The sequence below is a fragment of the Drosophila albomicans genome, chromosome 2R, assembly GCF_009650485.2.
Source record: "Drosophila albomicans strain 15112-1751.03 chromosome 2R, ASM965048v2, whole genome shotgun sequence".
Classification (NCBI taxonomy): Eukaryota; Metazoa; Arthropoda; class Insecta; order Diptera; family Drosophilidae; genus Drosophila; species Drosophila albomicans.
Genome location: NC_047631.2, coordinates 7189319 through 7216262, shown reverse-complemented (window position 1 = coordinate 7216262; position 26944 = coordinate 7189319). Strand labels below are relative to the sequence as shown.

Below are 26944 nucleotides of genomic sequence, written 5' to 3'. Positions count from 1 at the left end.
CTTCAATTTTGTCAGCTGCAGTGTTTATGATGATCGGCTGCGTCAATGAAACGAACTTTGTATTCAATTACGAAGGGAAAACTTATTAATGTTATAAGACTTATTCATATGTAGACAAGTGTCTAATGTCATGAATTTGATTTCGTATTCACTTGCAGGCCAAGATGTTTTCCTAGACTATTGTCAAAAGCTGTTAGAAAAATTTCGTTATCCATGGGAGCTGATGCCGCTTATGTATGTGATATTAAAAGATGCTGGCACTGACATTGATGAGGCTTCGCGTCGCATTGAAGAGGGTAAGCAAAATAATCAGATTAATAGTCTTAAGCAATCAATCGATCACTTTGTGCACTCTATATATCTATACTCTATATATACTACAAATCTTTCGATCTGATCACACCAGGCCAATATGTTGTGAATGAATACTCCCGTCAAAACAATTTGAACATCTATGACGGGGGTGAACTGCGTAACACAACGCGGCAATGTGGATGATAATTTTTCTATTAATCGCATTGAGAGAATCGCTAAAAAAGATAAAACAAAAGCACACAAAAAAAAAACCGAAAATAATTTGAAACAAATTTTGCTTAGTTATATATTTATTGTTTTACGTCTACGATCTACAAATTACAGTTAAATAATTAAACTTTAAAACCTAATACTTAGCTTAAAGCTTCACGAAATCGCGCGCGAGTTAAACTAAACTAATAAGAGAAAAAAGCCTCTGTAAATATATCGAATTTATCGTAAGCACGCAACACTTACTCTTCTTCAAACTTGGAAATACACGTAACTTCAATCAACAAACCAAATATCTATGTGGATGTCCTCTATTTCTTCAATCAACACGCCCTAAAGATGACGGCCGGTAATAAACACACTTCTTCAATCAACACTCCCAGACGACAATTCAATCTCGACTATCTTCAATCAACACTCCCAGACGACAATTCAATCTCGACTATCTTCAATCAACACTCCCAGACGACAATTCAATCTCGACTATCTTCAATCAACAATCTACACGATGTCCTGCTTTCAATGATTTCTACTCATCAATCAACACACTTTACTACAAAATCCTTATCTAAACTATCGGTTATTGAATCCTTACGAGTATCATCAATCAACTCTCACGTGCTAGAAGACTACCAATCGGTTGTTTAGCTTTAGTTACATCTTAATCTTATCATTGACTAAGCAAACTTTATTTTAAGATGATACATTAACAATTTAGTGAGGTTGGGAAACCTACTCCTTCTTATATCCAAAACTGCAGCTGAACTTTGAAGAGGATAGTTATAAATACAATACGTATAATTTATTTAATTCGACAGCATCTTAGTTTTATTTATACATAGGTCACAATGACAGATTCATGGTTCATACTTTTTAATTTAGGTATCGTAGCGTGATTTCGAGAATTAAGAAGTTGGTCAGATCGCATATTTAACTAGGAATGAAACAAAATCACAAGTTTCTTAAGTCCTAACTCTCAACCTTTTCAGATAAGATAAAAAAACTGTATCGAAATTAGACAAAGAATAAAACTCTTCCACTTTCTAGTTGTTCTCAAAAATGTTTTTTAGTCAGGTTCTTGTTGTGAATAGCTGCAACCATTAAGCAGGTCTGAAATTAAATATAAACTGTATCAATCTACTTGTGTACTGTGTAAAAATGCAGAATACTTATAATACTTAAGATTATTCAGTCTCGCGAAATTTAACATAAATATAACATCATATTAAATTACTTAAGAACGAGAATGTATAAATATTGTTATCGATTTAAGAAGTTCATAATTCATATGCCAAGTTACAACAAACACGAAAATACTATAAAAAAAAACAACAAAACGAATTAAGTGTAAAAAAATAAAATATTTTCCTCAAAACAAATTGGTTCGGTCGACAATCGATCCGCAGGCACTACTGGCTTGATTTGTGGGTTTACTTAAAGCTGGGAACACAAATCACATATAATTCCGGGTGGTCCATAAAAACGAAAAACCGAAAAAACGAGAAAACGGGAAATTGCCTCACTGAGTTGCATTCAACACCAGGCATCAGCTGCTGTTTGTTTTCGTAGATGACATTAAAAACTGTAACGATTGCTTTCTCAAGTTGTTGCCATTTCGCTGGAACCGTTACACGTCCCAGTATTTCACTTCCCAGCATCGAAGCTGAAGCTGGAGTTCGAGAAGGAGCTAGGGTTGAGTTGGAGATGGAGTTGGAGTTGGAGTTGTGTTGTTGTCGCCGGTGCTGGCATCGTAAATGCATCATTAAACCGAAAAATGCATGCGAAAAATTTACGACATTGCCAACACCGTACACCGTCAACTGTTTGCTGCGAGCTTCAGCTCCTCTTCTCCTCAACCTATCTTCGACTGCGACTTCAGCTCATCCAAGGGAAAGGCTGCTAGGTAGTAGCTACAATAATATCCAGCATCGTTCGCCGGCATTAAACACGTCCAGGAACCAAGCGATGCAGGGAGATTGGGGGAGGAACTGCAGCAAGGGCTATGAATATACTTGGTGGGTGTGAAACCTGGTTATACTTACCTAGGCAATGCGACGTGTGAATGTGTGCGCTATAAAGCTTAAAAGTGTTTATGCATCAATTGTTCAAGGCGATAGACGAAGGGCACAGAGAGAGACTGAGGGAAAGGCATTACAATAAGTGAGAGGGAAAAGAGTGGTGACATGATTGGAAACTGCGCGAAGCGATTTAAAAGCTATAAGTTGTAGAATACTCAAGTGCATTCGAAGCCTATAAAGTAGTTCAGATAAAAAGCGCACTCGCAATTCACATTTCCCGATAAGCTCAATGCAATATAATTTGATATTTGTAAGGAATAATTTAAGTATAAAAATAAATCAAAAATATTTTTAAATTTATTTATTAATTAATAGAGTACTTAGTATGAAAACATTTAAATTTCTACTAAAACAGATTAAAAACAAAACTTCAGGAAAGCAGTGTTCAGAACAAATTATAATAAGTACATTTTTAGAATGTTAATTAGTTTTATTTTTATTGTAATTTTCATAAGGTGCAAATCGCTATCATCAAGGCTGTTAAAGCAAAAACTTAAAGTTCGTTGAAAAGTAGTATAAACATCACAAAGACCAAAAGCACATTTTCAGTCAAAAGCTTTATAACTAAGCATGTTAAAGCTTCTGCAATTCGTTGTTTTTAATGAACGTAAATAGTGTGTTGTATAATAATCCTCTCAAATTGAAAGCTGTTCGATTCTACGTTCTTGGGGATATTAACATATATGCTGCTAATTAACTGGCGCATCACTGTAAAAATTGATACATGTAAAAGTTCGTCAAATAATGGAAAGCTCGTACAGATCAGCGGTCAGTCAATGTTATCGAATAAGCAGCCTATTGATTATTGTTTATGATCTGGCTATCACACTTTATGAGCTTCTACGCCCATTTAGGCAAATGAGTCAACTTACAACAGCTTTTATTGCACATTCCATGAGGGTTATTTGAGTCATAGTAATTTCTCGTCGGCAAATACATAAATAGTCTTCGAGCTCACAGCTCATCAGGATGTGAATGTCTTTTAACCCTAACTAGAAATTCCTGTAGCTCAACATTTTGCCAATGCTTATTAAATTCTATAGAAAAACGTTACCAAAGAAGAAGCTGAAGCAGAAGCAGAAGAAAATGCAACAACAGCAGGAAGCAAAAAATTGCAACTTTACGACTTCATATTGTGGGCGGGTCGTAAAAAATGTGCAGCGTCAACTGCGACGACAAATACTACTGACATTTTACTGCTCTAGAAGTAACATACATGCCGGAACTAGCTGCCACTTCTGCCAGACATCAGATATACAAATATATACTTACTGCCAATATATATTGACTATATAGATGAGACAGAATATGATGTATTAGAGCTGTTTCCCAACTCCTATTGGCCCTAGTTTGTCATAAATGGCCAGAATGTGGCCTGGTCATGGCGATGTTGCCATTAAATTGAGCGAGCTTTCGAGCTGATTGTCGCTGTCATCTGCTGTTCTCGTCGTCTGCTAACCCAGTCAAGTGTAAAGTTATTGTCCAAGGTTTTGTGGCCTGCAAACTGGCAGATTAAAAAGCATTCCAAGTCTGAGTGGAAGGAAAAAGCAGCTCAATTTAATGCCTGCATTTAATAAAATTTAACATTAATTTATTGAACAGTATTTTATTAACAATTATTGTTTAATTTCCTAAGACTAATTTGTAGTCGACCTTTAAAATGTATGCATTTATTATTCTAAATGCTTATACAATTAATAATTTAATTTTAATATAATTTCACTACACTTTTCTAAATTTCATATAGTTCTCTTAATTTAAATAATTAATTGCGTCTTGAATAAAATATTATTTTGCAATTATCTGGCAAAATTGGACAATTCTCAAAAAGAGCGTGATAAAAATAATATTTAATTAACATTGTTCATTTTTATTTAACAAAATGTGATTAACAAATAAAAAAAAATGAATACCATAAAAATACTTATCAAAAAGATGAACAGTAAGAAATACATTTAATGATTAATTTTCTATAAAATCAGCAATCACTTTCCTATTTCTATTTCTTATTGCTAACTATAACATAAAATGTAATTTTTATTTTGATTCCTATGAAGCTTGCCAAATTTTTTCATTTTGAAAATAAGATATCCATTGTACGAAAACATAATTTACCAATTCATATTTGGTATATCCCAAATTTTTAAGTATCTTCTATAAAACTAATATTGTATTTTTTAACACCGTCTGAATGTCTTATAAAACTAAAAAAGATAGTATAGAAAGATACCAAGATCATAAAATTAAAAAGACTTTTAGTTTATTTAAACATAATTTGTAATGTTCCTAATGAAAATGATTGTTGAACTTTTCCGCAGCTCTGTTTCTAACCATTACATTTGGCTAGCGGATATTGAATGTTATTATAATACTGCAAATGTTAATGCGTTGAGATCAGGCAAAAGTTTTTGCAGTGCAATTAGGCAGCTCTCAGTTGGAGCACATAAACTTTGACCTGCTTTTTATAGATGCACTCAGTTAATTGATCCCATCCCATCCCTAGCCGAACCCGAACCCGAAATTAATGCTGGGTTTGACCAAAAACTTTACGACTTGTGGAGACCTGCGTTAGTATTAGTTGCGACCACGTTTGGCTGGCATTAAGTTTGCCTTAACCAAATACTATAGCAATGGACTCGACTCGTTTCGTTGTTAGTTAGGCACACACATGGATATATACTATACTAAAGAAAGAGGTTCTCGTATGCCTTTGGCACACTCATGCGTAATTCTCCGGTGTGCTTGGCTCTGTTTAATGCATTCTGCAGTTGGCGGAAGAAAAAAATCCCATTAAAATTAAGTAAAATTGCACAAGCAGCAGCAGCAGCGGCAACAGCAGCAGCAGAAGCAGCAGCAGAAGCAGAAGCAGCGGCAACGTAATCGTAAAAACTTGGCATTTTGATGTTGCACCAAGCAGTAAAATTTTGAAAAGTTTTTGCCACGCAGATAAGACGAAAGGCGGGGCAGCAAAGTGAAAGAGTTTTGTAAGGTGGAGTCGGGAGTCAGGAGCAGCAGTAGACAAAGGTTCTGCCTGGGAGGCAGATGGGATATGGGAGTAAGGTTGGGCTTCAAAACTCTGACATGAGGTTCAGGCGAAGGTTGCACATAAAGTGCATGCCAAGGCGTCCACATGAGACTACGTCTGTGTATCTGTGTGCGTGTGTGTGGATTTCAAAATGGCGCATGTCCTGGGCCGGGGACATAGACTTTTTAGTGCCGGGCATAGTTAATATTATGACTTCAATAGTTTATAAGTTATGTGGCAAAAAAGTGTGAAACGCAGCAATTTAACGATATAAGTAATAAACTCGGAAACGTGCGAAGGCGGCGCGATTGAAACGGACAACAAGAGACGAGAAATGAGAAATGAGATACCAAATACGAGATTCCGCGATATTCGCAACCCACACACACACTCGCTCGCTCAGATATTATTATTATTATTATTATTATTATGTTTCATTCTCATTTGCATAAGCAAGCTTTGTCTAACCATATAAATATGAAAGACATAAATCTCCAGCTCGTTTATGGCTCACTTAATGTCAAGGTAGAACGCATTCAAACCAGTTACATAAACACTTTGAATACGTTTTTGCATTTTTGGCGCCATATTCACATAAAAATGTATCGCTCTCAACTAGATCGATCGAACGATTCACTTAACTGAACAAACGAACTTGGTCCTTGATGGAAGTTCCTATAGTTTAGATGACTTGAGTCCCATTCTGATTCGTGGTATATTGTATATTTTTAGTCCGAAATCACAACAATAAAATGATTTTACAATTAAAGATTATATATAAATATATAAAAGTGAACATAAAATTACGATTATATAATACGAGTAATAGAAGCACTGAGCACAAAATTAATTACTTTCAATCTTCAATCAAAAATTTGCGGTGTCAAAGCAGCAACTTGAAGATCGAATAGTCCTAATTTAAAATAAAAAATGCTTGATTTAAGTTTGTTCTCAATTTCAAATGTATAACTGACGTTTATACTTTTAAGAACATTTCGTCCTAAAAGTAAGAATATTTAAGAATGAAAAGTTCATTCATTCACCAGAACGAATTGTATTGATTTTTAATTAATTTCAATTAGGTTTGAAAAGAACAGAACGCACTATAAGTGAAAAGACCTGACGGACTAGATTGGGACTCGTCAAACTAAATGAACTATAGGAACGAATAGTTCGTTTAGTTCAAGTTGAACTAGTGAACTACTTCACCAAAATGAACTACAAAGGTAAAACAAAGCTAATCTAATTGTTCTCCACTCTTCGTTCTCCACAGCGCGTGTAGAAATTAACCGAATTATAGCACAAATCAACCTCAACTACTACAAGGCCATGGCAATCGATCTGCATCTGACCGGGGTGCCCATGGGTGCCCATGCCATGTACCTGACCAGCATCGAGTGCGGCACCCACTTCACGCATCTGCCGCTGACGCATATTCGCCCGCCTACTCCGGAGCCGCTCGCCTTGAGCCGCTCTCCTCCCAGTCCGACAGCAACCGCTCTGACGACAACCAATTCTCATCAGAAACACTCGAGACCCACGAGCAGCAACGGGACCGCGCACTCCGCTGCCTCGCCCACCCTGGCCACCACCACCACAGTGGCAACGATGTCCACACCCGGTCTCTATCATCATCAGCAACAGCAGCATCAGCAGCACCAACAACAGCCACAGCAGCAACAACAGCATCAACATCAGCAGCTGCGATCACGTTCCACGACGCCAACAACGCCGCCGCCGGCGCACAGCAGCAGCAATGGCGCCTATCATCATCATCACCATCATCATGGGCAGCATTTGGTCAGCTCGACATCCGCTGCGGCTGTTGCGGCGGCAGCAGCAGCCACGTAGCAGTATCGCAATGTTGCTGCCGCTGCTGCAGCAGCCGCCGCAGCTGCGCTCTTTGTGTAAGTTGCAACGCGAGCGTTGCTTATTCCAAGTTAATTTCCCATTAATCTAACAACACAAAATAGATTGACATTGCCGAACTTAGATACTCGCCCTTAAACGCTCTGACACAACCAAAGGGGCATCAGTCTAAGTTAGAGAATAAACTAACCAAAAACTTACCATCAACTTTTAAGCATTTATATTCAAATATGTAAAATTACATTGTTTAATAGGTATTTTGATTGACTATTTTGACAATAAGATATCTTTTGATTCTTAGATATCAGCACCACTTAAAATAAACATAAAAAAGTATAGTAAGAAAGCCATAGTCGAGTGTGCTGGACTTTGAGATACGCGCCACCCATTTTGGATAATAGCAAAAAAGGGCTTTTTAATTTCTGAAATATACTACATCAATATACCGCAAAAGTACTAAAGTATACATATATATAATGATTTAGTACTAAATATAATAATACCTTCAAATTTTGAATGAAGTGAAGTCAAGTTGTTTTTGAGATCTCTCTCATGAGCTATTAAGCTTTCGAAAAATATTGTGACTATCAAAATATTTGATATTTCTTTTAGTGCTCGTTTTTTATTTTGTAAGTTCCAAGAAAAGATGCTTTAATAATTGTCACATTTAAATTGTACTTTATTTCATCCGGTCTTGAATCAAGAAAACTACAAAACTTTGTACAATTAAATGTATTAAAGTTTTCAGCAAACTAAAGAACAAATGTGGCAAGCATTAGTTGTATTATTTAACTCTGCAACACAAACACAAAAACTTAAAGGGTATTCGGGCACAACTCGCAACAATTGCAGTTGTGTTGAAGATTTCAACTTATTTGGCATGCAGGACCAAGCGCATTGCGTTTAATCAAATCAATTTCGCAGCATAGTTTTATGTTTACAATTTAAGTTGGTTGCCTCTTTGCTGCTGTAGCAATGCTCGCCACTTGCCACTTGCCACATGCCACTTTGCCCCCGCATCACTTGCCGTTTGCCAGTTGCAGCTTTCGTTCCTTCATTTCCATTTCCGGCGGCTTCTGCCATTCTTTCGCCATTGCAGTTGCCGTTGCCATTGCCGTTGGTGTTGGTGTTGCATTTCCGGGCTGCGCACGAAAGTATGCAATGGCTTTTTCATCATTTGCCCTGATGGCTGCAACGTGGCAACAAAAGCTTCTCATCCAGTTGTGCTGGCTGCTGCACCCGCTTCTCTGCCACACGCACAGATGAAAAACAATTCCTTTTTCTGGGTTGCCAATGCCAATGCTTGTGCTTTTGTGCTGACAATTGAAGCATTCGTCTTTTGGCCATTTGTTGTCGTCGTTGCTTAATTTAGAGGCAAGTGTTAAATTTCCATGCTGATGCTGGCTGTCTGGCTGGCATTTTAGTTTATATTCTCCGCTCCTTCCTCACTGAACTGATGCTTCAACATTTTGTTGCCTTTTGTGTGTGCGTTGCGTTTGCTTTAATTAAAAACTCAAGTGGCGTCAGCATGGATCTCAGCGTGAGACTCAGGTTTCTGTGATACGTCTAAGAAAGAGTGGAGAGGGGGAGGAGAAGGGCTCGTCTTACGAGTATTTGCAATTTACTATTTGCTATTGCATTGGCATTTTTATGTGGCTCGCCACAAATATCACAAATATCATATAATGCTTTGCCCTCGAAACGCACATCAAAACTTTCGCCTGCTTGCCACAATTTATGAGATGCCCGGACAACACTTTAGAATGCATATTTCAATGTGTCTCTGTCTGTTTGTCTGCTCACAAGGTAATAAAATATACGCATTTTGCAACAACTACGCCATCTAAATCTTGTCTAGAATTGTGCTCTTTCCGCGCTATCCTTCGATTGTTTGTGCGCCCTTTCGGCACATTAAAACCTCAACTCCACTCAACTCTACTTGACTCTTCTCATCTCCTGTGGCATTCCGCATCAAAGGCGCGTCGTGAGTTTTTACGAGTGCATCATAAAAGTGGAACGTGAAAAAAAGAAAGAGAAAAAAAAAATAATTTTGATTTTTCCTTGTTTTTTTTTTTTTTGGTCTACTAGTGTATAAATATTTCTGGATGCGCTCTAAGCCTAGGCAAGAGTGCAATTAAATTGCCAAAGAGTGACTACAAAGTCAAAGACAACGAAAGGAAGGAAAGAAGATGCTGATGATGCCTGCTTGCCTGTGACTGTCAGTCAGTCAGTCAGTCAGCCTGTCTGGTCGGGGGCACATAAAACTATCGCAGAGTTCGTTTAACTCCATCAGGTTTTGTGGGAGGGGGAGCGAAAAAAGGTTGAAATCAAACTTATCAGCAAAGCAAGCAGAAATCAACAGCAACAATTATTCAACTGCAAATGCAGCGCCCATAAAAAGTGCCAAACAATGCGAAACTTTTACGAGCCTCTCCGGCTCCTGGGGCAGGAGCAGCAGCTCCCGAAATGCATTTCATTTGTTTCATTTCGCGCTAACACACACACACACACACGCACACAGTCTCACACAAAACAATATAAGTTTGCCAATGGCACTTCAATTCCCTGACCTTTTCTTCTTGACTGCCAACTGGCGACTCGAGACTGTCGACAGCAATAAATGCATAAGTTTCCATTTAACGATATTTTGTTTCCATTTTTCGTGCAAATGTCATCAAATTTTGCACACCTTTTGACTGTAAAAAGCGCCAGAAATAAAATGCTTTTCATTTCATTTCTCTCAGACTTTCGTTTTTCATTTTTACAAGCGTTTTCCTATCTAAATGAATATAAATGTCGAAATGGCTTGCCAAGTTTCCCAGCCAATTTCAATGTTAAATTGTTGAAAACATTTTCATGCAAAATCTATTGGCAAATGTTAACTAAGTGACAATTATCGTTTCAGAGCTCATTAAATCAAATTTAGAACGTCGATTTTCGACTTATTTCATTATTTTATTTCGAATTATAGAAGCTTCTAATTAAACAAGAATAAAAAGTGTTTAACATAAATTTGTGACTAACCAAAAACGAATTAATTTATTTAATTTGTAACAAAATTTATTTTGACTTTCAAATACTTAACTTTTGGATATGTTAAGTTTTTCATTATAGTTCTTTCGACACAATTTGAAACCTTCGATGAAGAATAGAAAATTGTTTATGCTTCTTCCATGGCTAATCGACTTCTCTTTACACCACTTGAATGATCACTTAAGCAATTTCTAAACAAACATACAAAAACTTCACGTTCGTGCTTGTACACTTAACAATCAAAAATATACAATATATTCAATGTATTTGTGTTGTCGCACAATTTCCGTTGATTTCTAATTTCCGTTGAGTCGTCATTAAAAAATACAAACAGCAAATCCCTCACATTTAATGGTCCTCTTCTGCTTCTTCGCAGTCATCATCACCCAACGACGACAGCCTCATATGCTCCATCCATTCTCGTGCTCGTTTACGTTTCCATTCTCGTTCTCGTTCTCGTTTTCGAGGTCGAGGCGAGCCATAATAAATGCAACGCTTGCCATAAAAATAAAAAAGACCATGAGGAGGGGGGAAAATATTATAGTTTTGGCGAGCGAGTTTCGGAGTTTAAGAGTTTCAGTTTCAGTTTCAGCTTCAGCCTTAGTTTGCCTGCTGTACTCGAGTTTCGGTTTCTCTCTGGACCCCGTCTATAATTCGGCTGGATTGTTTATTATTGTTCGTTCGGTTTGCGTGTTGAGCGCTCTCCGGTTTTTATGGTGCCACGTTACGCCGTTTTTTTAGTGGACACGCATTATTAAAAAATAAACAATATGTATGCTGTGCGAATGAGTATGTTCGAGTATGCATAACATACAGGGAACCTAAACTCAACTCGTCGAGTCGAATTGAAACGAATTGAATGAGGCGCTCCTGCCTGTAGCACTTTTTCAGCTACTCATTTTTCACTGGAAAATTTTGTGGTGATCATAAAAAGTTGAGTTGAGCAAATAAACAAAATGAGAGTTCGTTGCTTAATCTGATCTACAACGAATGCAGAATGCCCTATAAAATAATATTTAGATCTAAATAAACTTTATCAGCTGTCGAAATAATGAAGACATTTGATATGCTTAAGATTATTTATTATTTCTTCACAATCTTGTGTACACATTGTTCGAAATAGTTGCCAATATGAAAAGGTACTTACTTATTGGGTTATTTACTCGGCACTGCTGGAGACGCTTTCAGGGCACATTCTCTAAGATGTATCAAAGTGATTTTCAATGTTTTTCAGTTCATTTGCAATTAGTTCGAGCAAGACAAAACAATTGAAAAGCAGCCATAACAAAGTTGAGAGATGCTGCTGCTGCATTATCTTAAATTGCATCATAAAAATCACATTTGGCATTATAAAATAAAAAATAAAGTCGAGTCGGGAATGCAGCTGCGTCCTAAACGCCAAAAGGAATCAGGCATTCACTCCCAAGCTGGGCAGCCATCGGCTAAGGGAATCGCAACTGGCACCCACTGTCGTGGTCGTCGATGTTGCTATAAAATTTGGTTTTACGAGCGAAGAGCTCTCTCATCCTTTGGGTTACCTGGTTACCTGGCTGGCCAGGCAGCAGGTAAGCAAGCCCAGAGCCAGGCGCAGGACTGTCTTCGGTGCCTTTTGACTGGCATTACAATGATTTTAATGCTTTTTATGGCTGAGACATTGCACCCATATGGGCACGCTGGGATTATTGCCAACGGTCGTTGCCATTAAAGCAGTTTTATGCCCGCATTTGTGCTTAAAATGATTACCAATAGCATATTGAATTCCAAACTAATTAATAGGCAGGCCAGAATCAATTTTAGTAGAATGAGATTAATAATCTCCATTTATCACTCGAACTAATATAAAATATATAATTCTCTTTTCTCCATTTCGATGTAGCGATAATTAAAACTCTGCACCATACTAAAGATGCTATCCTGGAGCCTACGAATGTCTCTATCTATACATATGTTGTGTATATCATTGAAGTGAATCTGCAAAAGGAACAGTGGAAACAATTTACAAATTATATGCGAAGATGGTAGTTTTTTTTTTTTCTATTTTTTTTTCAATTATAAATAGCAAAGCTTTGAAATAAACAAATATAGTTAGCATAATGTATAATTCATTGCTGGGCTGAGCTATGTAACTTAACAACATATTCAAATTGATCTCAACAAATTTATAGTAAATCTAGATCGTAATCATCCGAACAGTGCTGATTCATCTGATATAACTATCGTAAATAAAAATAAATAAAATAAAAATTTCCATTCAGTTGCATCTCCACATATTAAATCGATTCTCCCCCCAAATGACACAAAGATAACTGATTGCTAGAAACTAAGAATCTTAATACGATAATCTGCGCAACATAAACACATACGAGTATATGCATATACACATAAAACTACACACACATAATGATATCTAGTCCTAAGCTTGCACCACTTCCAAGTAGAGCACCATACTATACTATAAAATAAAGCAACAAAATTTAAGAAACTTGTATAGCAATTGGGAAATTTTCAATTTTTATTGCTAGAATTCCTAATTATGAGATTATATCAGCTTCCATCAAAATCGATTTTCGAAACTTCTTTAATTCTTTTTAATATTACATTTCCTTGGGCTGTGCGCTGTCATGCGGTTTTATTATATTCATATTTTTTTATTTTTGTAACGAACGAGAGGTGAACAGGGAATATGGAAAACGAAATAATGTGGACCGGCTTTTACAAGAAATTTGTATTCATAAGTTTAGTTTTTATTAAAGGAAAGTGTATGTATATTTTAAGTGAACATTGTGTGTAAAAATCGACGAGAACCAAAAACGTTATGCTATTCAAATTGTAGTTCAATTTTTCCTTTTTTTTATATTAATTAAATCAAAACAAAACTCAATTTTGCTTTTCGAAAATAAGAAAAAAATATAAATTAAAAATTTAACAGTAGACAAAATATTTCAAGTTAGATGGAACTCACATTGTAACATTTCAAATTGTATCGTAGTTAAAACGAAAAAAGAACAACGCTTCAAAATAAAGTTTAACTTAATAAATTAAATATATGCTGTAAATAAAACGAACGCAATTTCATTTTATCAAGCCATGGCTGGGGGAAGCTTTCAATATTGCCTAACTACAGATACCGGCTAGCTTCGAAGTAATTATCCTTAAATTAGTGGAAACACAAATGGAACTACATTCCAAAAAGACCCTTCAGATCGTCGATGGAGAGCTTGGAACTGACTTTGCCCGTTAACAAGCCATCGGCCAATTCGAGCTTACGATCTTGCAGCACCTTAATACGCTGCTCAACTGTATCCATGCACATCATTTTATATATTACAACATCCTTTTTCTGGCCCACGCGATAAATGCGATCCTGAGCTTGAGCTTCAAGCTGTGGATTCCAGTGCAAATCTAAGAGAATTAAATGGTTTGCTCCAATCAAATTGAGACCAACACCGCCTGCAGTTAGAGACAACAGTAGAATGCGCTTGGGGCTACTTGGATTGTTGAATTCGTTGACAATATCTTGACGGTTTTTTACTAGTACGGTGCCATTTAATTCCAATGAAGGAAGCCGCTCCTTATTCAACATGTCGCGCAGAATATCCAGTACAGTTTTCCACTGGGACACAACAATGACCTTATCATCATTCTTCAAAATAGTTTTAAGTAATTCCAGGGTTCTCAGCATTTTAGTAGACGGACGATTAAAATCAAATACGGGATTGCTGCGCTTCAGCACATTTTGCGATGCCTTGGCTATATGGACGTCTTCACCTTCTAACGGCCGCTCGACACCATCATCTGTTTGGGTGGCTGAACTATCGCTAATAGCCAACTTATTGAGTTGTGCTAACAAATCAATTTCCGAAGAAGTTTCTATGCTATCCCCATTGCTCACATCACCGTTATCTTCCTCCAGCATCTGTAAACGAGTAAATCAAATAAATTTAAAATTTAAAGTCTACTTTCCATGTGTCATTTGTGCCTACCGCATCAATAAGTCCTGGATGACAACAGATCTGCCTGAGACGCAGCAAAAGCACCAAGATTTCATGAGATTTTACTTCCTTGCTGTGACCAGCCATGCGAGCGAATTTCTCGTGCATCTTATAATAAGCACCATTGGGATCTTTTATTTGATTGTAAGTGGATTTGTTGGCGTCCCTCACAAAATTCAAATCCGAATCCTTCTCAGCGCGCTGCAGCAGGAACTGAGCGAATAGAGTGCGTGAATAAGTCATAACACGCTGATACACGTTCATTTCATGTTTATCAAGATGCATTTCCACCAGCACGATCTTCTTGTTGGGCAAACTATTCAGCTTGCCATTCAATTGCAGTTGAACCTTGGTACGCCTCAGCATTATGGATTTCATAAGTAAATTCAAACGCTCCTGTCCACCGGCACTCTTATTGTCAATCCATCGCTTCCATGTAGCCAGATCATCAAATGGCGAACAGCGCAGAAATTTAAGCAGCGCATAAACATCAAGTTCCTTATTTTGAATAGGCGTGCCAGTGAGAGACCAACGAAATTTAGCAAGCAATTCACTGACAGCCACCGATGACTGCGACTTGTGGTTGCGTATCACATGAGCCTCGTCGAGAATGACACGTCGCCACTTGACTCCAAAAAGGGCGCCACCAACTTTATGTTCTCTGCTTACAATATTGTAAGTGGTGACCACCATGTCGTAGGTGCGCAGATGCTTCGCTTTCGAGTCACGGTTGCTGCCGTGATGGACGCAGACAGTGAGACGATGGCGCGACAACTTGGAACTAACTTCATTCTCCCACTGACGTATCAAACTCGCCGGACAAACTACCAACGTGCCGCCTTGATAATCTGTGTAAAAATGTTAAGAAAACATTAGCGAGTTCTCTTATTTTAAAATGGCTTTTGCACTTACTGTCCTTGCGTCCTTTTGAGTACCATGCGCCAGTATGGCGATTGTCTTCAGCATCCTCGTCATCGCTGCTTTCAGACTTATTTCCAGAATCACTCTCCTGACGATTTTTGCAAGCAAGCACAAGGGAAATCATGGTTAGCGTCTTTCCCAGACCCATATCATCGGCCAAAATGCCGCCACGAGGACGTTGCTGCTCCCGCCACGCCATCCAGGCAAGTGCGTGCTTTTGATGCCCCATTAGCTGGACTTTCAAGCCAGATGGATCCTCTGCTTGCACATCCTCTCCTGGGCAGTCCTTCAATGATCCATGCAAATCCTACAAGCATACAAAATGTAATTTCCAAATTAAATGAACTAAATATTTACGCACCTTCAGTGATTCCACAGTCAGTGCTTTCTGGGCATTGAACGTTGCCAAGCCTTGAGTACCCGTGTGTGTGGGTTGTATTAAATTGACTGCTGCAGACAGGTCATTCCAATCCAGCTCCTTGTCCACAGGCTTTGACATTTGCGGCTTCTGTGGCAACTGCACTTTTTTGGGCGTTTCTTCACGCTGCACATTGCAACCCTCTAGGTATCGGGTTTTCTTGTTAATCTCCTCTTGCAGCCCACTGATGCGTTTCTTGATCTGAACACCATTATCGGGCAGCTTGTGAGCGACCTTCTCGAATAGTTGTTCAGCCTCGCTCTTTTTCAAACGCAGCGCGGCAATCTCACGCATCTCCTTCGCATAGAAATCACGCGACACATTTACGCTCTTCACACTTGCCTCTTTGACGATAGTGGAGGAACCTAAGGAAGCGCCAATGCTATTACTATTCTGCGATTGGTTTTCTTTATTGTTGCTAGACTCCTCCTCATCGCTGCCACTGGATATCTCAATTGGTATCTCTTTGTTACTGAGGATGAGTACATCACTGGACGAGGAGTTTGTGGACTCACAGCCAGTCTGCTGCTCCGACTGTTCAGCAACAGGAAACAGCGTTGAGTGCAACTTTTCTTTAATGTTGCTTACGAATTGTGTGCTATAGCGTGGCGCATCAGCGGAGACTGCCTCCTCATGGGCCTCCACATCATCATCGTTAGCAGGATCATCAGTTGTTTTATTAGAGGTGGCTGCTTCTTCATGACTCTCCAAATCTTCATGGAAAGTGGCATTGGCATCGGTGGGCTTCTCCTCCTCCACCACTGCCTTCTGTTCCTCGTCAGACTCTATCTCACTGGAATCATCATCAATGTCCTGCGGACGCACACCTGTGATGCTCATGCGCGTGCGCGGCGACAAACCGCGTTGATCCAGCTCATCCTCCTCCTCGCTGTCGGAAACAATCACAGCCCTGCGGCGCCCCCCAGTTTTTGGGTTGCTCTCCAAATCTTCATGGTAAGTGGCATTGGCATCGCTGGGCTTCTCTTCCTCCGCCGCCGCCTCCTCCTGTTCCTCGTCAGACTCTATCTCACTGGAATCATCATCAATGTCCTGCGGACGCACACCTGTGATGCTCATGCGCGTGCGCGGCGACAAACCGCGCTGATCCAGCTCATCCTCCTCCTCGCTGTCGGAAACAACCACAGCCCTGCGGCGCCCCCCAGTTTTTGCCTTGCTCTGGCGAGGTATACTTTCATCATCGGATTCCGTATCCAGCACTGTTACATTGGCACTGGGCACTTCACTCTCCACACTTTCATCGTGGTTGCTGCTGTGGTCACTTGAGGTTCCTTGAGACATCACAAATTAGTTTTCACACGTCTCACTTAAATTCTGGAATTGCTCACCTGATGCCGACTGACTGACTACGCCGTCTTCTTCGGAATAGTACTCACTTTCACTTGACATGTTTCTTATGGCCAAATTAAAAAATCACGCTATTAAACAATTTTTAGGCGCCAGTTAATTTCAACTTGCGCATTTCACAAACACACATACAGTCAATGAATGAAGTATCAACTATCGACTACGATATACTCGATGTTTATGTGCTGTGTTATCGATCGGCCTACTGTTTCCACTGGATTCGTACTGTTTGCAACTCTTTTATTTAATTTGTTATTGACATAAATTTCTAAGTACAAATAATATCACCTTTTTTTGTATCTTCGCACGTTTACTAAATCATAATGAAACAATCGATAAGTTCGATCAACAACAATAAAAAACAATTCTGGTATGTACACACTGGTCATAAAATTTTTTTAAAAATTGTCGTTACATAGGAATGCCAATTAATAAAATAATAAGGTATAAAATATTTTAAAGTTTATTTTAAAGTATAAGACAAAATGTGCTACATTGGTCAATTTCGATAATATTGCGACCCCAATGCTTCCTAGGCAACCTGCTGCTCTTCACGAAGTGTTCCGTATTGATGCGCTTCACGCCTTGACAGCAGTTGGAACCCGATTGTCTGGTCGATTCTTCAAGCTCATAAAGTTTACCAAACAATTTATTTCTGGGTATTTCGGGGCGATCTTCGACGTCGAACTTTTTATTGCAGCGTTTAAATGTTTGAGCTGTGGTAAAAAGTTTATTATTTTTATAGGAATATTTTTCCTTTAACCAATCATGGTTCTGTGGTGGCTGAAGTGATGTATCACTTATAGAAATCCACAGATCATCTCCGCAAGTGCCCGAATTCATTACTGTGCCTGTACAAGTAATTTGTATATATATATATATTTTTTTTTTAGTTTTATTTTTGGCAGAGCCGACTATTCTGAATAATAATCCAAACTTTTAGTTATTATACAGATCGAAATGAAGTTTTTAATTGTTTAGTTGTATAGTTCACTGGGCACTAACAAAAATTATTTATGTATATATTTTCCTTTATTCAGATTTCAATTATCTGATACAATGCCATCGTTCTTCTCTATAGATACATAACATTAAATGAATTAAATAACTAGTCACTTAAATCTAATTAATATTAAGGGGAAAACAAAAGGAATATATATAGGTATTAATACAATAATAATTCATGTGTGTGTATTGTATTTTAACTAGCGTGTGAGTTTGTTTTATTTTTTATTTTGTGTGTGAATCGGTTTAGCTTGTTTTATAGCAAATATAATTTTTCGCTTTCTTTTGGTAATTGTATTCCAAGGAGCTTTAGATTGACTTGTTCTAATTTGTTTATTTGCGCATACGCATACATGGTAAATGCCTTGTAATTTCCTATATTTGTATCTAGAGATTAGCCAAAGGGGGTTAGTATTTAATTTTTAAGTATACTTTCATGAATTTCCGTCTAATTTTATGATTATATGCAATGGTTCATAATTTAATAATTTACCTGTGTCCATCCGAGAGAGTAATTTATAGTATGCTTCGTATCGTATTATGATTCACCACCATGTCTGTTTTTGTGTGAGAATGTGAATGTCTGAGATGTATAATATTGTTACTGGGGTCTGGAAAGACTTTATGTAGATGAGGCGATCTGCTGGATAACTGAAAAGAGCTGCAACAACAGCCAACTAAATAGTCGCTAATTGTGGCCCTTATATTTTGCGACATATTGTGTCAGGAATAGATATTACGAATTGAACAATTTTCCAAGTTTAATAATAGTGTATACAGTTTGCTATGTATATGTATGTACGTATGTATAAGTATCTTATGTGTAAATGTGAGTGTTTGTGTGTAAATAAAAGTAATGAGAAATATTGCGTACGAGTGTCTATATCAGTATGGATAATGTATACATATATATATGTTATTCATATACATATATGCATGCACAATTGAGTGTGTGTGTGTGTATTTGTCTGTTTTACAAAGCACCTTTTGGCGCTTTCGAGTAATTGTGGTTTACATTTAGATGAATCGTTTCATTTTTGCTTTCAGTTGGGTGTCTACGTTGCTTACGTGTCTACAAATAAAATTAAACAAATTGTTTGTTCTCACTTAAATGATAGTGCTAAAATTAAGCAAACATTGTAATAGTTAATGAAACGTAATCAATACATACATAATTACAAAATTATATGTAAAGTTATGTACAGTTATTTTCAATTTGGATTCTCCATTCATATTTTTGTTTTGGAAATACAAAGGAAATGCTTATTCTTTTTTATTACAATTATTTTCTGTGCCTAATGTGCGTGTGTGTGAGTGTTTTGTCTGTGTATGCATTTGTTAATGTTGAGTGTAATAAATATTAGTATGCATATGCATTTAAAAGTAATTTTTTGTTTTGTTTTGACGTTTTTCTTGGATGAAAAACTGATATTTCGAATATGAGTTTTTGGAATTTGAAGTTTTTGCTCGACGTTCTGTTTTGGTTTGTTAGTTTTTCTTTTTTTCGCGTATGTTTGACATTATTCGCATTAGAATGTTATTGTGAAATTACATTTTAAATTAATTATTTGTGTGCTTTAACTTCATTAATGCCAAACACATTACAAATCTATGCATATCATTCTGTTTTCTTCTTTCTTACTTGTTTGTTTTTGTATGTTTACTTTTACTTTTAAAGGAGGTACTAATTTGTTAACACTTCTGGGATGGGCTCGGCACGGGGAAATCCGATTGATGGCGTCCTGGCATCTGTATCTGCTTCAGTCCCATTCCCGTTGACTCATTTACAAAGCCAGATTATTTCGTCGTCCGTTAACCTTATTCACTAGATTGCATATTTTTAAGGCTGGTCCTAGCTTTAGGCCCATATATTTCATCATCATCTCTGAGTTAAGTAAAAGTAAAGCTTTACCATCGATTTCCTATAGTTGAGTAAAGAAAATTAATAAACTATTTAATATGAAGTATGTATGATTTGAGTACTTACATGCTTTCTGAAGAGATCGCCATGCACGGCCAGGGAATTGTCATTGCTTTCGATGTACTGGATAACCTCCTCGATAGACCAATCGATCGGTTGTGCTCGCAGATGCGAACACGACGCTGACGTCGGCGTGCTATGCGGTGATGTGATTGCCGCCCCGCCATAGCTACTGGATGCAGCGGTTGCAACGGGCGCAGTGGCTGCTTTGGCTGCACTGGCAGCTGGCGCTGCTGAGCAGGCAGATTGCGAGGCTGTGAATGGCGTCGATACTGACGAAGGAAACGAGGCGCTTGAGGATAATGTTGTGGGTGATTTATAGTAGCCGCTAGGCGCCTTGGCAGTCAGCTGCTCGGGATGCACTTCGGCAACCAGCGGTGCTAGATATTTTCCAATCGCACTCGTATTCGCAGTGCCACCCGCCAAGCTGCTACTGCTACTGCTGCTGGAAGAGGTGCTCGTGTTGCTGCTGGGCGGTGAGGAGTCTGAATTGTTGCCACTTGCTTCTTGATTGCAGTTGCCGTTGTTGTTCATATGCTGGAAGCGCACTTTACGCAGCGCCTGTGCTTGACTTTGTGATTGTGGCTGCGAGTGCGACTGTGTCTGGGGCAGGGACTGTGACTGTGTCTGTGATGGGACTGTGGCTGCGGCGGCAACTGTTGGCTGCACTCCATTCGGCTCAGTTTTAATGTTTACCTTTCCATTATTGCTACTACTGTTGTTATTGTTGTTGCTGTTGTTGTTATTGTTGTGGTTTACTGCCTCTTTGCTGGTCTTTGCCTGCGCCTTGCTTGCCGCCTGCTGCTGCTTCACGCCCGCCTCCTGCTTAATGATGAGCGGCTTCTCTGCGGGCGATGTTGGCGTCGGCGTGGCAGACTTTGACTGCCGACCCCGCTTCTCGGCAAGCACTGGCGACGATGGCGGCGTTGATGTTTGCGCCAGCTGCCGCTTGCGACTTGTCGCACACTTTTTACACTCCTCTGTCTCGGGCACCAGTGAGATGAAATTCACACATGCCTTGCATGTGGTGCATAGCGTCTTGATGAATTGCGCCAGACTCTCGTCATCCTTCATCCGCAGCGGTGACGGTATTTTCACCTGCACAAGCAATTGCAAAAAGGATTAGTAACATTACAAGCGATGTCATATGTCAGACTTACCGTAAAATTCTTGCCAGCAGCTGTCACAATATGCACATCGCCGTCCAGCTCAAAGAGCAGTCGCGACAACTGCTGCGTGTCGGCGCTGGCGGCCAGCACCTCCTGCAGACAGAGCTTGGCAAGCGTTTCGTGGGTCTGTCCCGTTACCATCGATGGCAGCTTGGAGCTGTTGATGAACGGTCCCGCCTTGCAATTGGGATGAAAGTGCGCTGTGACCGGCGAGGCGGGCACCATGGCATCGGATTCGGCAACAACGGTGTGACGAGGACGCGGGCAACGCTGTTTTCCCGAACTCGAGTCCATGCGCGATTTGTGACCTGGCGGCTGCATAGGATGACAACTGCGTGCACACCAGCCGGCTGGAAAAATGTCGCGCGATCGATAGTTGCACCAGTAGTCAAAGGCGCCGCGCCAGCCATCGAATGTCACATGGATCTGGTCGTCTTTGATGGCATCAACTGTTGCACAGCAAATCAGTTGGGGATTCTTTTTGTCCACAGCCTCTAGCTTCTGGCCCACCTGATATAGATTCGATGGTGGCGTGGGTGGCTCCGGTTGAAAGATCTCCTCGGGCGCCACCATGGCATTGTTGAGAATCTTGCAGAGATAGCCGGGCCAACTGGAAGCGTTCATGCGAAATCCGAGTGGTGGCTGCAACATGCCGCCATTCTTTTCACAATGCCCGATGGCATGAATTTCCGTAGAGTCAACGAGACGCCAGAAATCATTCTGCGAATCGCTGCCATCGAGACGCAAGCGCAGTCGTGAGCCCAGTACTCCGACCACAGTGGCAATGCAGGTGGAGGTGACATTTCGGGGATCCAGTGCCTCCAGTTTCATTCCGATCTTGAAGTCATTGTTGGGCGGATTCAACGCCTGTTTGAAACACTCGGGAGGAGCTGCCTCGCTGCCAGTTTCCTGCAAGCAACCACAGACAATAAGAGGAGATTGGGCAGAGATATGGGGAGACTTACCTCTAAGTAGGCATCCCAGTCAAATACATGAAAACTCTCGTACTGAAAGGGACCTGTGGGAGCTGGGGCGCCGCTGCTGAGCAGCTTTCGATCGCCATCGGTGGCACCGCCAGCGCCTGCGCCGCCGGCGCCGCTGCTGTGTCGCATGGATCCGTTCTTTTTCTGATGTTTGTTCATGCACATTACGGTGCAGAACTCCTTGTTGGGCGCCCCCTCGCGTATCACATTATCGCACTGCGTGCACGCCCCCTTGCTGTACGCCTTCCTGAACTCGGCGATGCACGTCTCCGAGCAGAACTCCTTTTTGCCCGTCTGCGTGGGTAGCACATATTGAAGTGGCAGCTTCCCCTCCCCACACCAAGTGCAAGTGGCGCGCTTTGCTGGCCGACCGCGCGCTCGCTGCTGCGTTGGCGTCGTTTGTGGGGTGGAGTTCGAGTTGGCGTTCGTGCTTGCGTTTGTGTTGGCTGCTGCGCTGCTGGCGTTGACGTTGCCGTTGCTGCCACTGCTGGCGCTGCTGTCGCGTCCGCCAGACATTGTTTGTGTATTTTGTTATTTATTCAATGTTTTTCGTTTCTTGTATATAGTCGCACTTATGATTAATCAATTTGGCATCTTTGTGATGCGGTTAACACTTTGCAGCGATGCAGCTGCAGCTCTTATGAGTAAAAACACTTTTTGTCACGGTTCTATGCAATTCAATTTTAGCGGCGTTCTCGAGGTCACGTAATAACAATTTGTATATTTGTTGTTGACTGTGCAAATGGCATTGCAACATTGATACGCGCACATTCGAGCACAACATTAACGCGCTCGTATTCTCAAACACGCGTAATAATTATTGTTAGTACGCGCCTTAATTATACTTGCGATTGCGAATAAAAATCTTATTTTTTATTTTTCTTTGCATTTGCGTTCCGCCATATTTGTTTTCTTAGCGATGAACCTGCGTTAGAGATGTGCGTTATCGGAGTAACTGCTAGTTATCGCATTTATTTCTCGTTATCGAATAAGGGTTGAATGAACGAATTGGTAAATTGTGGTTGCTTTAATTTCATATTATATTTATGTATAGAAAGCAAATACTATTTAGAAATATATAAATTAAATACAATTTACAAAATGGAATAAAATTCTTGATATTGTTTCCGAGTAGTACATTCGATTGTCTTCACAACCGTTGAGCAGCGTATAACTGTCGCCATCTATATTTGGTACGCAACTTTGTTGATTTGTACAAAGGGGGAGTTGGCGCGCAAATTCAAATATAAGTTATGATGGAAATTGAAGATTAAGTGGTCAATTAAAATCTAAACTTACTATGAAATGTGTATGTCTTTTATTGATATATAATTAATAATTATAGAATATAGAACAATTTTTAGTATTACATATAATATTAATGTAATAGCAATTTTTAATCATATTAAACGAGGAAACAGTTGATTTCAACGAAAAGCAACAAAGCATATAATATTTTTAGAAAAAATAAAATAGTTGGCTAAGTTGCAAATATAAAAGACGCGAGGCATAAAAAGTAATTTAACTCTCGAAACTTTTCTTGTTATTTAATGCGTCGATTGAAGATATTTGTCACCAGCTGATGAAAAGGCTTTTTATCACATACACTATACATAGAGAAAAAACGCATCTATCGTATCTAAATTCGAAATCTATCGAGCGCGGTGGGTTCTATTTCCCACTGAATGTTGTTGGCAATTCTTTCTTTATATGGATTGTGTGGTTTGTGGTTGTATATTGTCCATTCTGAAATTCAGAAATAGGAATAGATTGTGTGTTAAAGGGTTTATATCAAATATGACCTACTTGTTTTTCGTACAATAATTAAATAAAGTGCACAACCATAAATTGGCGGGCTCAACACGAAATTACCAAAATAATGCAATTAGGCGCAGCAAAATGGCCCCAACACCCGCTGTGACATCGCACCCCCAATACCAAGCATATTGATTTCTCTAGCTTATTTCTGCATTGCGCTCATAAATCAAATTTGGACCGGCCACAGGCACAAACAGTTGACAAATGCTCCAACACAGTGGGTGTGAATTGGTTTTCGCTTTGGCGCTGGATTTGGCGTTGACTAGGAACCAATGCGCGCTCTTTTAACAACAAATCAATGCCAAAATCTCAGCGTAAAAATCAAATTCACACAACACTGTCTGACTGTGTGACTGACAGGAACTGCCGTTTGAGTTGCTGGCTACAATATGAGTGTTGCAACGAAATAAATTCGTCAGTTTTCCGCCTCCAACAGTCATAATTTACTTTCACTAGGAGCAAGCAGCAGCTGCTCGGATGAATGCATCAAAATCACAGAATGCAAATAAAATTGTTGCCGTATTTTTAGTTGGCTTAACAAAGAGCACAACATTAAATCCGGACAATAATTCTGTATACCCATCAGAAACATCTAAGCTTCAACCTGTTTAGATTAAAATGAAACCACAGACAAAATGCCATTTAAGTCCGAAAGAAAAAGTTAACTGAGGAGCACTTTGATAGCTGCTCAGACCGAAAAGTTGAGCAAATAATTATTGCTGCTGTCCAAGCATAAAAGTTTTTTCTGGTTGTCTTAGTTAAATATTTCTCTCTGCCTTGGCAAAACTTTTTCGACTACCTTTTAGCTGCAGATTTTGCATCACTCCAGTTTCTCATTGAGGCATAAGAGAAATAATCCGCTCGAGAAATTACGACGTTAATGAAATTAAGCCTTAAAAAAGAGTATTTGCCGTGAATCCATTTGTTTGATCTACCATAACGCTAAATTATAACAAAGAGTTTAAATGCAGTTTGCTGGCGATGAAAATCAGTCAATCGGTCAATCAGTTTGTCAATAAGTTTCGTATTGAATCTCTTCAACCTTTGAACCCCGTCGAAGCCGTCAAGTAGTCAAGTAGGAAACTTGGGGTATGTCATCAATTAATAATTGGTTTATTTTATCGTCAGCAGCAGCTGCGAAGATGTCCCTCAGGTTCCTTGACACTATGCCATGTGACAGGCAGACATGCTGACGGAGCCCCAAGCTAGGGATGGGGTTTAAAGGGGATGTGCTTTGGCCCCATCAGCATGCATAATTGAGTCGAGTGGCGTTCACCGTTTAGACGCTTGTCACATTGACGATGCTCAATTAGAAACTGCCTTCCCCCAGAGCAACGCCTCTCTCTCTCTCTCACTCTGTGCTTTTTGCCCTTATTGACTTATTACGCAAATCAAACAAAAGATAGTCAGGCAGGGATTGGAGGGTTAGTTGGGTGGTTCGATGGCTCAGGGGTTGACTGCTTGAGTCGGGATTTGAACTTTGCGATGATTTTAATCAGCACGTTAATGAGTTTATCTCTCTGTCAGCTCAAGTGCTTCACATTAAATGCTGTGTTAATGATGCTCTTATCGCTACTGCGGCTATTGACAGAATAACATGTTGTTGCCCCAATAATGAATGAATAACTTAAAGTTGCGGCAGTCTTACTCATCTAAAAATGCCTAAGAAATAATTGATAAAGTTTGGTAAGTGCATCTGAAATATGGTCGGATGTTGTTATCGAAGAGACTTCTCCCAATATATTCATGTATGTAATTCACAATACATAAATGAATTATTTAACATTTAACATATTTAAAATATGCTGTTACCTATGATTTGCTATTTTTCTCGTAGCAACTTAATTTCTCAGTGCTATTTTTATTTGTCAAATTGCTATTTTTTCAATTTCTTCATAATAGTCAACTGTTGCTCTATTTTTCGTTGAAACAATTTTGAAATTACACTAAAATGTCATTTAATGTTGTTTAATACTCTATTTTTGCCAAGTGCATCTGCTTCAATGATGCAGCTCTATGATGCAAGTGCTTACACCAAAACTGCATCAAGCAAAGAGCTGTTTAGGGGTGAGAAAGTAAACAAACTCAGGTAGAAAGAAAAATAATATCAAAGGCGACTGAAACAAATCAACCGAAAATTAGCAGTGAATTAGCAATTCAATAAATTATGCGACACTGATGGCATTTAAAAAGTATAAGTATATATCAATTTAATTTATTATTTATCAATTGACTACTTATTTGCGTTTTACTTCATAAGAACCAACTGGGTCTGCAACGATCATATTATGTTTCTATACAAAGTGGTCAAAGTAATCGTCTTGCCGATTTTCTTTAACACTTTCTTATGCATCTGTAAAAATTGCAAGCAATTTAAAATTATTCTAAGGCGCCTAAATTGGCAAGTAGAATACTCCGCTGATTTCTTATCGATTTTCATTTTTCGATAAATATACCAAAATATTTAAAATAATCATTGCCGCCATATCAATGATGTGGCTCTATTAGCCATCTCTCTCTTACAAGCATCCGCTTATGGAATAATGCGAAAATGTTCTACTTAACGGAAACTTCTATAATGCAGCCCAGTCTAAACAGCTTTTAAAAAAATGGGACTTAATTACAGATAACTTTTTAGTTTCATCTTGTTTTACGACATCAGATTATAGCCTTCAATAGCACCACACTCGAAACATTTACTTGATGCCTCGCACAGTTGGTGTCAGCAACTTTCTGACAGATTTCAATCAGCCTCAAGCCAA

The 26944-nt window shown here is 39.1% G+C and overlaps 3 protein-coding genes across 6 annotated transcripts in view; 1 reads left to right on the top strand and 2 right to left on the bottom strand.

Moving 5' to 3' along the window:
• The window catches only part of LOC117576536 (protein doublesex), a 54438-nt gene extending 41406 nt beyond the window's left edge, over positions 1 to 13032 (top strand). The window contains exons 3-5 of one of the 4 annotated variants that reach the window (XM_034261361.2): positions 159 to 296; positions 6902 to 7535; positions 12407 to 13032. In XM_034261361.2, coding sequence (XP_034117252.2) covers positions 159 to 296; positions 6902 to 7479 — 716 coding nt within the window. In that variant the 3' untranslated portion in view covers positions 7480 to 7535; positions 12407 to 13032. Of the gene's footprint in view, positions 1 to 158; positions 297 to 406; positions 1979 to 6710; positions 7536 to 12406 lie in introns of those variants that run through there. The other 3 variants (XM_052007765.1, XM_034261362.2, XM_034261363.2) reach the window with 3 other exon arrangements.
• A 431-nt stretch (positions 13033 to 13463) lies between these two features.
• Positions 13464 to 17393, bottom strand: LOC117576535 (transcription termination factor 2). The gene is made up of 5 exons (XM_034261359.2): positions 17208 to 17393; positions 15805 to 17150; positions 15435 to 15750; positions 14514 to 15370; positions 13464 to 14446 (listed from the first exon to the last, which is right to left on the bottom strand). The coding sequence occupies exons 1-5, from the start codon at positions 17266 to 17268 to the stop codon at positions 13709 to 13711; spliced, it is 3318 nt and encodes a 1105-aa protein (XP_034117250.2). The 5' UTR covers positions 17269 to 17393; the 3' UTR covers positions 13464 to 13708.
• A 1801-nt stretch (positions 17394 to 19194) lies between these two features.
• On the bottom strand, positions 19195 to 23286 carry LOC117574665 (polycomb protein Scm). Its single transcript, XM_034258570.2, has 4 exons — positions 22347 to 23286; positions 21373 to 22290; positions 20219 to 21310; positions 19195 to 20153 (listed from the first exon to the last, which is right to left on the bottom strand). Exons 1-4 carry the CDS (start codon positions 22878 to 22880, stop codon positions 20016 to 20018), a joined length of 2682 nt encoding a protein of 893 aa, XP_034114461.2. The 5' UTR covers positions 22881 to 23286; the 3' UTR covers positions 19195 to 20015.
• Positions 23287 to 26944: the final 3658 nt, after the last annotated feature.